Source organism: Sinocyclocheilus rhinocerous, unplaced genomic scaffold (genome assembly GCF_001515625.1).
Source record: "Sinocyclocheilus rhinocerous isolate Xijiao unplaced genomic scaffold, SAMN03320098_v1.1 scaffold2293, whole genome shotgun sequence".
NCBI classification, from domain to species: domain Eukaryota; kingdom Metazoa; phylum Chordata; class Actinopteri; order Cypriniformes; family Cyprinidae; genus Sinocyclocheilus; species Sinocyclocheilus rhinocerous.
Window position 1 is genome coordinate 33,933 of NW_015665002.1, and position 11,791 is coordinate 45,723.

General features: G+C 37.0%; 2 protein-coding genes and 2 long non-coding RNA genes across 4 annotated transcripts; 2 read left to right on the forward strand and 2 right to left on the reverse strand.

The window, feature by feature from the left end:
* Positions 1 to 466: 466 nt before the first annotated feature.
* Positions 467 to 2,612, forward strand: LOC107730785 (C-C chemokine receptor type 9-like). Its single transcript, XM_016541721.1, has 3 exons — positions 467 to 556; positions 817 to 884; positions 1,035 to 2,612. The coding sequence occupies exons 2-3, from the start codon at positions 834 to 836 to the stop codon at positions 2,070 to 2,072; spliced, it is 1,089 nt and encodes a 362-aa protein (XP_016397207.1). The 5' UTR covers positions 467 to 556; positions 817 to 833; the 3' UTR covers positions 2,073 to 2,612.
* A 1,250-nt stretch (positions 2,613 to 3,862) lies between these two features.
* LOC107730787 (uncharacterized) lies at positions 3,863 to 7,026 on the forward strand. Its single transcript, XM_016541723.1, has 6 exons — positions 3,863 to 4,158; positions 4,452 to 4,509; positions 4,595 to 4,623; positions 4,937 to 5,008; positions 5,390 to 5,472; positions 5,909 to 7,026. The coding sequence occupies exons 1-6, from the start codon at positions 3,970 to 3,972 to the stop codon at positions 6,930 to 6,932; spliced, it is 1,455 nt and encodes a 484-aa protein (XP_016397209.1). The 5' UTR covers positions 3,863 to 3,969; the 3' UTR covers positions 6,933 to 7,026.
* A 260-nt stretch (positions 7,027 to 7,286) lies between these two features.
* LOC107730796 (uncharacterized) lies at positions 7,287 to 8,358 on the reverse strand. Its single transcript, XR_001638717.1, has 2 exons — positions 8,012 to 8,358; positions 7,287 to 7,528 (listed from the first exon to the last, which is right to left on the reverse strand). It is a non-coding gene; the product is annotated as an uncharacterized LOC107730796 (long non-coding RNA).
* A 241-nt stretch (positions 8,359 to 8,599) lies between these two features.
* On the reverse strand, positions 8,600 to 11,584 carry LOC107730795 (uncharacterized). Its single transcript, XR_001638716.1, has 2 exons — positions 10,436 to 11,584; positions 8,600 to 9,168 (listed from the first exon to the last, which is right to left on the reverse strand). It is a non-coding gene; the product is annotated as an uncharacterized LOC107730795 (long non-coding RNA).
* Between the last annotated feature and the right edge of the window lie 207 nt (positions 11,585 to 11,791).

An 11,791-nucleotide genomic window follows, 5' to 3' on the forward strand; every position in this document is an offset into this window, starting at 1 on the left:
TAAGGCATGCATAAGACATTCACTCTGCATACACAATCTCTCACGTCAGAAAAGATGGTTAAGGTGCCGGTGGAGGTGCTATTTAATTTCTGCTTATTATTTTTTTTGAGCAGAATGAAGCACATTTTAGTCCTGTGCGTGCAATTATGTATCTCCACAGATAAAGTTGCATAATATTGAGGAGTGTTCTCACACATGTGTGTGAACAAGTGCATCACATCTAAAACTCATTACGTTTGTGAGACATGTTCAAAAATAAAATGAAAACAATATAGTTTCCTCTTTTACGTTGTACTATGTATAAAAAGGGCTCATAAACAAACATTTATGATCTGCTGTTGTGTTTGGAGGTGGATCTATGAAGGAGAAAAAAAAGTGTTAAAGACTTCATGCTTGTGCGTCACTGTGGTTAAACCTCAGACCTTAAAAGCTTCTGCAAAACAGACGTTTTCCAGACGCCGCCAAAAACAACGTGAAAGTGATCTTAGCGATCGGGAAGACAGCAGACAGCAGCTCATCTGTATTACTAGTCCCAGTTTTTCTCAAATAACGTAGAGTAAGTACTGGCTTTAGCTGTCTTTATGTAAAGGAACATAAATTGAGAATGATAACAAATTGAGAACTGATAGTGTTTAATTTCATTTAAACAGAACAAATTCAAAAGTCTGATTAATGATATGCATTGTTTTTGGTTGTGGATATTTGTGAATATAATATTTAGTGTACTTTGACATGATAAAATTGAATATTTAAAAAAAATATTTATTATATTTTTATTATATTATTATAATATATATATTTTTTTACTTATTTAAGAATAGAGAAGATCAACAATGAACATAACTGAGTCTGCGACCCCGTTCACTGGGCTGACTTCAGAATATGTAAGTGATATCTGAATATTTACTTTAAGTGCATGCTGTCTCATTATAATGTTTGTCATCTTTAAGATCAACAAGACTGCAGTTTAAATGCACAGTATCAGGGTTAATAAACTAAAAGCTAAGTAAGACATGCTTTACTATATTTCACAGGATTATGAAGATTCTCCCACAACTATGGGTGATTATGAAGACGGGTCAATATGTGAGAGATCATCAGTGCGAGAGTTTCGAAGGTACTATGAGCCTACTCTCTACTGGATAATTGTGATTCTGGGAGCCATTGGCAACACTCTGGTGGTCTGGATATACACATACTTCAAAAATCGCCTGAAGGCGATGACAGATGTTTATCTACTGAACCTGGCTCTGGCCGACTTGTTCTTCCTCTGCACTCTGCCCTTCTGGGCCGCCGATTCCATCTACGGTTGGACCTTTGGCTCGGCCCTCTGCAAAATCGTCTCTGCCATTTACAAAATCAACTTCTTCAGCAGCATGTTTCTACTCACCTGCATCAGTGTCGACCGCTACATAGTGATTGTCCAGACTACCAAAGCGCAGAACTCCAAAAGGGATCGTCTCCTGTACAGCAAACTCATTTGCGTATTAGTATGGCTCCTGGCGGCTGTGATGTCCATTCCAGAGTTTCTCTTCGCTCGTTTGAAAATGGACGATGAGGGCAATCACTTTTGCATGATGGTCTACTGGAACAATGAAAACAATCGTACAAAAATATTGGTCCTGGCTCTCCAGATCTGCATGGGCTTCTGCATCCCTCTCATAGTAATGATCTTCTGCTATGCCAACATCATCCGCACCTTGCTCAAGACGAGGAACTTTCAGAAGCACAAGGCCCTGCGGGTCATCCTGACAGTTGTGGCCGTGTTTGTTGTCTCTCAGCTTCCGTACAACGGCATGTTGGTCTTCGAAGCCACTCAGGCAGCCAATATGACCATCACAAACTGCGAAGAGGTCAAGCGCTTTGACATCGCCGCCCAAGTTATGAAGAGTCTCGCTTACATGCACAGCTGCCTAAATCCGTTCCTTTATGCCTTCGTTGGAGTGCGTTTCCGAAAAGATGTGATTCGAATTTTCCGTAGCCTTGGCTGTCTTCCAACCCTCAAGAGCCCCAAGATGCCACGGCCCTCTATTATGTCAGACACAGAGACCACCAATGCGCTCTCATTGTGATCAGTGTCAGAACACTGTCAGTGAAGTTTGCTTAGCAAAAGCTTCTGTTTTGCTGCAGGTGCTTAGCATCTGAGTTTCAAAGCAGAAGCCTGAGGTTCCATAAGAGCATGCTTGAAAACATGCTGTCTGGCAGAGGGTGAAGTAACCTGCTCACCACAATGAGATGGCTGCAGCCTTGAATATTGCATAACAAGAGTTCTCTTTGTTTGACTGGGCCATTAATATGAATGTCAAATCCACAAACAGTGCTGTGGCAGGGAAAGTGCAAGGTTACTGTTTTGTCCATTTAACTGTAACATTATTTTCCATCTCTTGTTCAGCATTAATATCTAAATGTTGTATAACTACATGATTTGTCGTGTACGAGCACTGAATTTCTTCTAAAAGTATTTTTCTTCCCAAAAATTATTAATGTTTATAAATGTTATTATATTATGATATTTTTGTCTTTTCGTTGCTGCAAAAGTATAACTGTGAATGTTTTTATTCATGGTTTAAAGCCAGTTGTGTACATTCAGGGTATTTGTGTCTATGTTTTGTTTTTACATCACACCAAAAAATTATGTGTATTTGCTGCTCCTTTTGTAAAACTTCAAACATTATATTAAATACAAAATGTCAATAAAACCTGCTATGCAGGCTTCCTAATTGTAGTCTTATTCCCTTTCTTTCATACACACACACACACATACACCTATGCTTAAACACATTTTCTCCATCATGCACTGATATCATTAGATACAGGGTCAGAAAAAATGTGCAAACATTTTTTTCCTTATCTACCCCTAAGGGTATCTAATAGACTCCCTTTATGGCTAAATAAGTTAGTAAATAAGAGCTTTTGAGGGTACTTTTCCAGTGGCAATTATCATTTCACACTTTACCACCATGTCTTATTTCTATTAATATACAGGTGAGAATAACTAACAACTTTTAAATGTGATACTAGTCATTCAAATCTGGCAGACGGCCACAAATGCGTACTGTGGCAAGGACCGTTGGGACTATGACGTACATTATCTGTCTGGTTTACTCACTGTGGGTGTTGTGGGGAGACACATATAGGCTACACTCACTAGAAAACAGACTCAAAAATCAACACACAACACCCACAAAAAGTACCTTGAGTTCAAAGTGATGCACAATGTCTACTTTTGTACATAATAACTCTACCTTATCTACTGATTAAAAAAACTGCTGAATAAAATGTAGTCATAGCTTTGGCTTTTTATTTTGGTTTATTTATTTATTTATTTTTAATAGTAAATAGGCTACTAAATGTTAAAGGCATTGCAGTTCCTTTGCTGTTGAATATATTTGTGCAGTGCAGACAGGGACAAATAACCACAAAGCACAAACACGCCTTAAATCTGTCTGCCTGCTCTGCTCACGACAGGAAGTGGCAGACAAGCCAATGTATGTTCTTTCCACTGTGTGCAGGTACATGTGACTGACGCTGGTTTTTCAGTCGCTGATAATATGAGGTTAAATATTATATAAAAATAAAATTAAAAAAAGACATAAAACATAATAAAAAGGATAAACACTACATGCACGGTGTGACGTATCAAATCTACAAGCTTAATTAAATATTTTGGTCAGATGTTTGTCTTTAAAACCCTTTTGTGTCTATTAGACTCCACCTAGTGATGAACATGCACATTTTTTCCAAGCGTGAAACATGTTTAAATGTTAAACATGTTTAAAAACATGCGTTTTCAGCTTTTTCGGTGTTTAGGATTATCCTAGCACGTGGACTAAAAGGCAGTGAAGGGTTGCCATGGTTTCAGCATTCCATTATTTGTGTTGGAGGAGGAAGTCGCATGTGCTTTCACTTTTGACATAGGCTATATGATTAAATTTTGACGAGATATAATGACGTTCACTCATCAAAATTATGCGACCGCCGGGAACTTGGACGACAAAGAAAGAGGAACACTTGGAAGAACATTCCACATGTTCTTATCCGGTCGAAAGGATCAATGATTGTTCTATGGAAAGCACGAGGGATAAAAACAGCAGGAAGTCGCACAATAATGGAGTGGCGTGCAGCGCACCTACTAAATACCCGTCTACTGCACCTACTGTAAGTGGCAGTAATATAAATGTTAAATGCACGTAAGGAAGAAAACAATCACAATGTAATATGTAAATAGAAGAAAACCGAAAACCAATCACATTTCAGTATGCAAATTAGCATTACATCATCGCTTACCTGCTGAAAGTGTCAGTGGGAGACTTTGAGGTCAATCCAAATTTGAAATGGGGTCTTCATAGAGTATTACGAAAAGAAATATGAGCGTTTCACTAGCACATCACTGACTAGAAGTCTGTCTGTACTTGTCATGTGTATTTGGCTTATGTACCTAATCATTTTAGTGTAACTGGCGGGTCCAGAGCAGGTTTCGGACAGATCTCACTCCACCACCACTTGAAGGTGAGTGCATGTCTACGGCACACTTTTCATAGTTTCGTTCCAGATTTGCAGGGATGTTTTATCTTGACAACTTGTTTCATCCCAGGTGCCTCTTGGTCAGCAGAGTGTGATAAGGTAAGGGGTTTATTCCTATGAATATTATCCTTTATATGGGACCCAAAAGAAACAGAACCTTTATATTATCATAGTCCAGTAGTAGCATGTCATCAATTGGGGTTTTGGGGTAAATATCTTGTTTTAAACTTTGAACCTTCACTACTTTGTCTTTGCCAACAAAAGGTTTCAAATAGTAATAAATAATTTTTTATCTCTGCTAGTGAAATGTTTTTAATAGACATATTACATATAACTAGTGTGTCCACAGAGGTAACTTTAGATGACATATCCTTTGTCTATTGACACTCTTGTTTGAATATTCTGTTCACAGGACGCCTACATTACTCAGTTAGTACAGCGACTGGAAAGTCTGTACATGTCTGTGGCAGTGAACACACAACAGGTATCAATGTTTCTTCTGCATATGAAGTTACTTTAGCTGCGACTGTAACTGAGTATTATTTAGTTTATATATATATATATATATATATATATGAATGTACAGTAACTCCAAGGTGTAATAAATGTATTTAGACACTTAAAATGTCTGAATGGTATTGCATTAGATAATAAAGTATCAAACCAAGTGGCATTTCTTTAAAAAAATAAATACAAATATACCGTATAAATAAAATAAAAATAATAAGTAGAGTTCATTTTAATGTTTGATATTTTGAGACATTCAGTAACAATTATACATTTGTAAGTAATATGTGTGCAAATAGATAAGTCTTTGTATATTTAAATGAAAATCATAAAGATTGCAATGCATTTTATTTTGCAGGTATCTTTGGTAGGCAGCATTTCTAATGCCTGTATGGCACAGGAACCACCCACCTGTTGCAGCCAAACAAAATCATCCAAAGTGTAAGTAGATACTGACTTCTTACTGACCCATCACGCATTGCCAGCCAGATGACAGCCATTAGTGTGACAGGGTCATCTAAGTGTAAAGTGTTTTGAAATATCAATCCTAATTATGCTGGCAGTGGCAGTATTATTTGCAGTAGGTGTTCTATAATGTTTTTTTATTTAATTTGCATTTAATGTAAAATTAATATCTTAGAAATGTAGATCAGGACTTGGCACAGAGACTTGATGTGTTTGCCAGGAATCTTAACCTTTTGTTGAACTGGATGTAGCTTAGTTTGTATCATGCTGCAACACTAGACTTCTCACTCTTTGCCAACCTGGAATTGATACTCCATGCCACAATGCTTGGACATCTATTGAAGAGGTTACATGGCATCTAGAGAAGTATTTCTCTTGTAATAGCTGTTTCTGTACTAATTATTTTCTTCAGCTCAAAGCAACATCATAAAGCCCAGTTAAGGATGCTGTCTCACAGATGGCAGAGGCTTGGTCTTCAGCCTCCAATCCTCTGGGACACACAAGAACACATTTCCCAACATAAACCTGAGGTAGAAACCAGAATAGAACTGGAAATCCACCCCATACAGGTCAGACGCATTGTTTCTCCAAGGGGCGAACGACCAGATGAGATCAAGGCAATCAGTAATTCCCTTTGTAGCAGATCCAATAATGAACCATCCGAATCAGTCGAATCTGAAAACAGTGACCTCTCTGACCAAGAGAAAGACAATAAACCTATATTAAAATGGGAAACTGCTGTAGAATTGGACCTGAGGCCAGACTCATTTGATAGAGATCTAGAACTTGCAGAAGGAAAAGGAGAGCAAGTGTATCCTGAGGTTCTTCCATTTCCACTCAAAGATCTCAACTTTAGTCAGTTGCTGTCCACCGCAGATGATCTGGATAGCCAGCACAACCTGTGTTTAACTGACCCTTGTCTCCCAGCTGTGGCTGCACGCATGATAAAGCTGGAGAAACTTCAAACTGCGACTATGCAGAAAGAACAAGGAAAAGCAGCCAGATCTCGTCCAGCAACTGCTTTGGTTCGAAGCGCCAGTCGTCTGAGACGTGTGGAAAGCCCTTGTTCTCAGGTAGAACACTTCAGGACTAAAGGAAATAATTCAGGTTTAGAAGATGTTACAAAACGTATCCTCTCTACAAGCACTCATTCAAAGTCTATGCAACGTAATCGCCCCTCGCCAAATTCTGGGAAGATGTGGATTGGATTTCAGCAGCCACCAGCTTTACCTAAGAAGCCACACTCTGGTGTGGTCAAATTAAAGAAGACTGAAGCCCTTGTTCAAGATCTTGTTCATCCGAGCATGTCACCAAAATACAATAGTCCAAATAGTTCCAAGAGATGCAAACCCACAAAGAAAGCCATGCCAAAGCATCAGAAGACTTCCTCTGAAAAGACTAGTGTTCCTGCTAAAGCTCTTTGCAAGAAAACATAATTATTTTCAAGGTTTTTAAGCTTGAAGATTGACAGTGTGTTATTACCTGTGTGCATGTTACTGTATTTATTGTTCCAAATTCAATACAAGTTGAGCTCCATCAACATTTGTGGTATGCTGTCAGTTACCACAGAAAAATAACTTCAGTTTTGGGGAAAAACATCTTACACAGTAACCCAAAACATTTCTTCAGTAGCTCTTTGTTTTATTTGTGGGCTTTTGGGTGCTTTTTATTGATATAGTCAAGTGATAAGGGACATGCGCTAACCACATGCAGCAAAACTAACTGTAATACAGTGTTATTAATTTATCAAAAGACTTCTACGTAAAAATGAAACAAAACCAGACAATAAGTAATTTTAAAATTCACCATTTATTAATATTCTTGTGAAATATTGGCTGTATAATCTGACAAAAAATGAACATATTGTTATGCTGTGCACAGATGTCGGTAATTTCCCCCTTGAATGGATAAGAAGATGAGCTCTTGAAAGGCACTTCAATAATAGAGTAGGACAGCAGCTGGCCGTCAGGATCTCTCTCACATTTGGGAGTCACATGTGGCCATGAAAGTAGGGAAAATTTTAACACTTACCCTGAAAATAGAATTGAAAATGGTTAGTTGTGGTTAAAGGAACGGTTACCTGTATTATATGTAATTACATTGTTACTTGCAAACATGTATTTCTTAAAAAGGAAAAGCATTACCTTTTGGTTGATAAATCTGGAATGTTTAATACCAGATTGTAACAATTTTTATGTACGTTGAATCAATTTATTTTATTTTAGGAACTTGCATTGTATATATGCATTATATATGGTGTATGAATTATAAGAATGAATTGCTTATAAATTGCAAATTTAAGAGGCATTTATTGGGTTTAGGCAAAAATTCGCTTGTACTGTATGAATACATTTGGATTTGACAACATTTATTTAAAAAAAAGAACAAAACAGATTCAGTAACTGTCAAACTTTATCACAGGCTAAATGAGGAACTACTTATTAAACCACATACTATATTGTCAGCTTAAAATCAACAGCTTAATTCTCGTAAGAGCTCGCTCTAAAACAGAAACCTTTTCCAGATGAGATTTCCTTTAAGAGTCTTCTTTAACAGACAGCACCTACAATACAGAGAATAAATATACCAGTATCTTGATACATTACAGAAAGCACACATTCTTGAAATATCCTGGGGAAATACACAATCATCAGCCGACACAAAAGGTGACTAAATCAGTCCATTTAGGTCTTGAATATAAAACGGTCCAAGAACGAACCTCGGTGGTACACACCAATGGATAAAGTCAATGCAAGGTCCTCACAAAGCTGAATATGGATAGGTTATTCAATGATCATTATTCTGTTGTCTTTTTCATTTTTCTTTTCTTTTCAATGTTATATTTCATTGAATTTACACATACAAAATAAAAGGGTTTTAAATACAGAAAAATATATAGCTGCCTTTATATTTATCATTATATTTTGGGTCCTTGGCAGTTAAAAAACCCATTGTATGCTGTCAAGTTCATTGATATCATCTCATATCTACAGCCCAAAAAGCTGGATTAGACATGTAAAATACAGGCATTTATCGATACTACAGATGAGATGGGAACATTAATCCCATGAGAATCAGCCCTCTGAACTGGCTGTTCATTTCTAATCAGATCTTTGCTTTGTGTTGGATCTAAACATGCCTTTAGGAGTGACCTGGATAAAGGGCCTTGAAGAGGTCTCGTCCCTTTGAAAGCAGAGGCAGGCAGGAGGATGATGGACAGACATGTCTCCATTGGCCAGAGAATATACTCGAACACAGTGGGAAACAGTGGGAGAAACAGCACAAACAGCAGTTAGTGTCAATGAAACAAAACCCACCATAAGGTTCCAAAGACGCTGAATTATGTTCTTACAGTGTTACTATGATTAACTCAAATGAAATGCTTGAAAGACAGACAACTTGTGGGAACTCTAAATTCGTGTTTTTTTTTTCATCACAAAACAGCTTTATTTTTATATTGTTTAATAACAAATAATGTGAATTTACAATCAATTCTAATTATTCCATTATCATGCAGGACAGGCTTTGCAAAAAATAACAGGCAGATAATTCTTCCAGCATACTTTATGACCGGTCTATCTTTTAGATTTGGAACACAAGGAATTGAGATATGAATAAAGAAGCAATTACCGCTTGTAACAAGCAGATTCATAGATCAGAGCAGGAAAACCCCTGTATCAAAAAACAACATGGTCACAAACACAAGAACAGTCACAAAAAAGACATCTAAATTGCCTATGCATAATGAAAAACACCAGAGGGTTTGTACAGTAGTGCATTGGAATCCATACATATTACATTTTCTCATGCATATTGAAAAGCACTCAATAGATTGTACAAAAACTATGACACAGAAGTGTGACAACTCTGAAAAAGGTGAGGTATGTCTATCAGAGGCAGTACACTGAAGGTGCTTAGTCCATTGCAACTACTCGGATTTACCCTTACCCTTAATGTCAACCGTAACCGGTTCCTTCCATTTTTGAGAAAGCGATAGTCAGTCTTTTCATTCATACAGACTGTTTTGTCTCTGTGAGAAACACCACAACAGAAGCTCTGTTCCAAAATCTAGTGAAGCTGCCTCACTACCTATTGCATACTAAGGCAGCACCTCAAAAGCGAATGTTTTGGAATGCTCTACATAGGTTCTCGATTGCAATACTATATCAAACATAATAAATGCACGTCATTCAAAATTTGAGTAAAATTGTTTTTCATTTGAAACTTTTTTTATAATGCTTTTCAGTATTGCACAATGTATACTACTATTCAAAATATGGGGTCAGGAGGTTTTTTTTTTTTTTTGGAAGAAATGGATACATTCATTCAGAAAGGTTGCATTAAATGGATGAAAAAGTGACAGCAAAGACATTTTCCATGTTACAAAAGACAACAAATAAATGCTGTTTTTTTGAACATTCATCAAAGAATCCTAAAAAAGGTATAATTTTTCCATAAAAATACTAAGCAGCACAATTATTTTTAACACTGAAAATAATAAGAAATGCTTATTGATCACTGAATCAGCATATTAGAATGATTTCTGAAGGATCATGTGACAGCAAAAACTGGAGTAATGGCTACTGAAAATTCAGCTTTGCCATCACAGGAATTGTTAATTGTAATAATATAATAATATTACTTTAAATATATTATATTACATAATATTATTTTTAAACAAATAAATAAAAATTAAAGACCCCAAACATTTGAACAGTAATATAATATAATATAATATAATATAATATATCTATGATGCCTCACTAGGCTTTGGTACAGAGCAAAAGGGTGACAAAAGGTTTCAATGCATGTCCATTTCTCCAAATTACATTTTGTAAACATGCAGGAGAAGCCTTAAGGGCATTATGATGACACTTTATTTTGGGCTTGAAAAGAACGCAAAATATTGTTCCCGTTTGTTTTGGAAGGATTCGCTTACCTTCAGTGTACCGATAGAGGTGTACAACCTGCCTTTACAGAGGCCTTCCCTGCAGACCAGGTCAAGCAGGACCCAAGACCTCAGATTCTGCAGAAACACACCTAGGGCAAGGGGCATGCCGTGGGCCTGCACGCCAGGTTGAGTTCTCACTCTCACACCTAAGGGAGGGTGGATATAGACAGCATTTATGCTGGTCTTAAATAAGTCACACTCTAAACAGTCCTTGGTGGTTAAGTAATATTTGGTTTACATAAAATTGTAGAATTTTACATAAAATATAAAGTCTGTGAATCTAGCACACAAATGGATATTTTTACACTCTGAACATTGAGCATAATATCAAATATATTTGACATTATTATTAGCAAGAAGCTGTGTATAAAGCATGCAATCTTAACAATATAGATTATCTTGAAAGATTTTCTTGTAGGTCTTGTAGGTCATCTAATATAGGGTGACCATATTTCAGTTTTCCAAAAAGAGGACAGTGGGGGCCGGAGCAGACGGTGGGGGTGTGTGATGTGTGATTGGTGGTTGGGTTTGAGGGGGGTTATATAATTTCCAAACTCAAAATATGTCATTTCCATACCTAAAATACATATTTTACAGTCACTGTTATGCAGATTGATCATAAAGCTAAAAGGCTTCTTACCAGTGGCAATCCTTCACAAAACTTAACATCTACCACAGTTTATCATGGGTAGAATGCAAAATGTTTCAATGTTACAAGCATTTCAGTCAAATGTAATTTATGCATTATTTCAAACCTTTAACCCACAGAGGAAATCAATATGGCAACAGTAGCCCAATTCCATGGGGAAAAAACGCGGACTTGGCAACCCTGCATCCATCAGATTTAACTGATCATGGGTCCAGACAGTAAGGAGAGATGACTGACAGATGCTGAAGGATTTGCTGCTCAGCAGACTGACAGATGTCTGATCTTATAAGATGTGCTTCCTTTACACAGAGTGCGCGTGATCGACAAATCGAAAGTGGAAGTAAACAGCGAGCGCTCATTCATAAGAGATTTAAATACTCTGCATACTGATAGCGGCTCCCTGATGCGCGAAAATTACGATGCAATATTATAATGTTTGCGTGAGCAGGCAGTAATGGTAAGAAATTCAGCAGGAGCGGGATTAAGAACACAGTCCCGCTCAGGGCTTTAAAGGGTCATGAAACCTCCCTGTTTCAGCACTGGTTAGTTCCCTCTCGAGCTTTCACGAGACATCACGGAGATATTTCTCCGTTATGGGAACTTTTTAGGTCCAAAAGGTCCAAAATATGGTCACCCTATCTAATAATAATAATAATAACAATAATAATAAAATAAAGAAAATCTTGAAAATCTTG

Excerpts from the sequence above, each read along its gene's own strand:
- LOC107730785 (XM_016541721.1), top strand. The coding sequence starts at position 834 with ATGAACATAACTGAGTCTGCGACCCCGTTCACTGGGCTGACTTCAGAA. Across the intron at positions 885-1,034 it reads CTGGGCTGACTTCAGAATAT|GATTATGAAGATTCTCCCAC; the intron begins GTAAGTGATATC and ends TATATTTCACAG.
- LOC107730787 (XM_016541723.1), top strand. The coding sequence starts at position 3,970 with ATGCGACCGCCGGGAACTTGGACGACAAAGAAAGAGGAACACTTGGAA. Across the intron at positions 4,510-4,594 it reads CACTCCACCACCACTTGAAG|GTGCCTCTTGGTCAGCAGAG; the intron begins GTGAGTGCATGT and ends GTTTCATCCCAG. Across the intron at positions 5,473-5,908 it reads CAAACAAAATCATCCAAAGT|CTCAAAGCAACATCATAAAG; the intron begins GTAAGTAGATAC and ends TATTTTCTTCAG.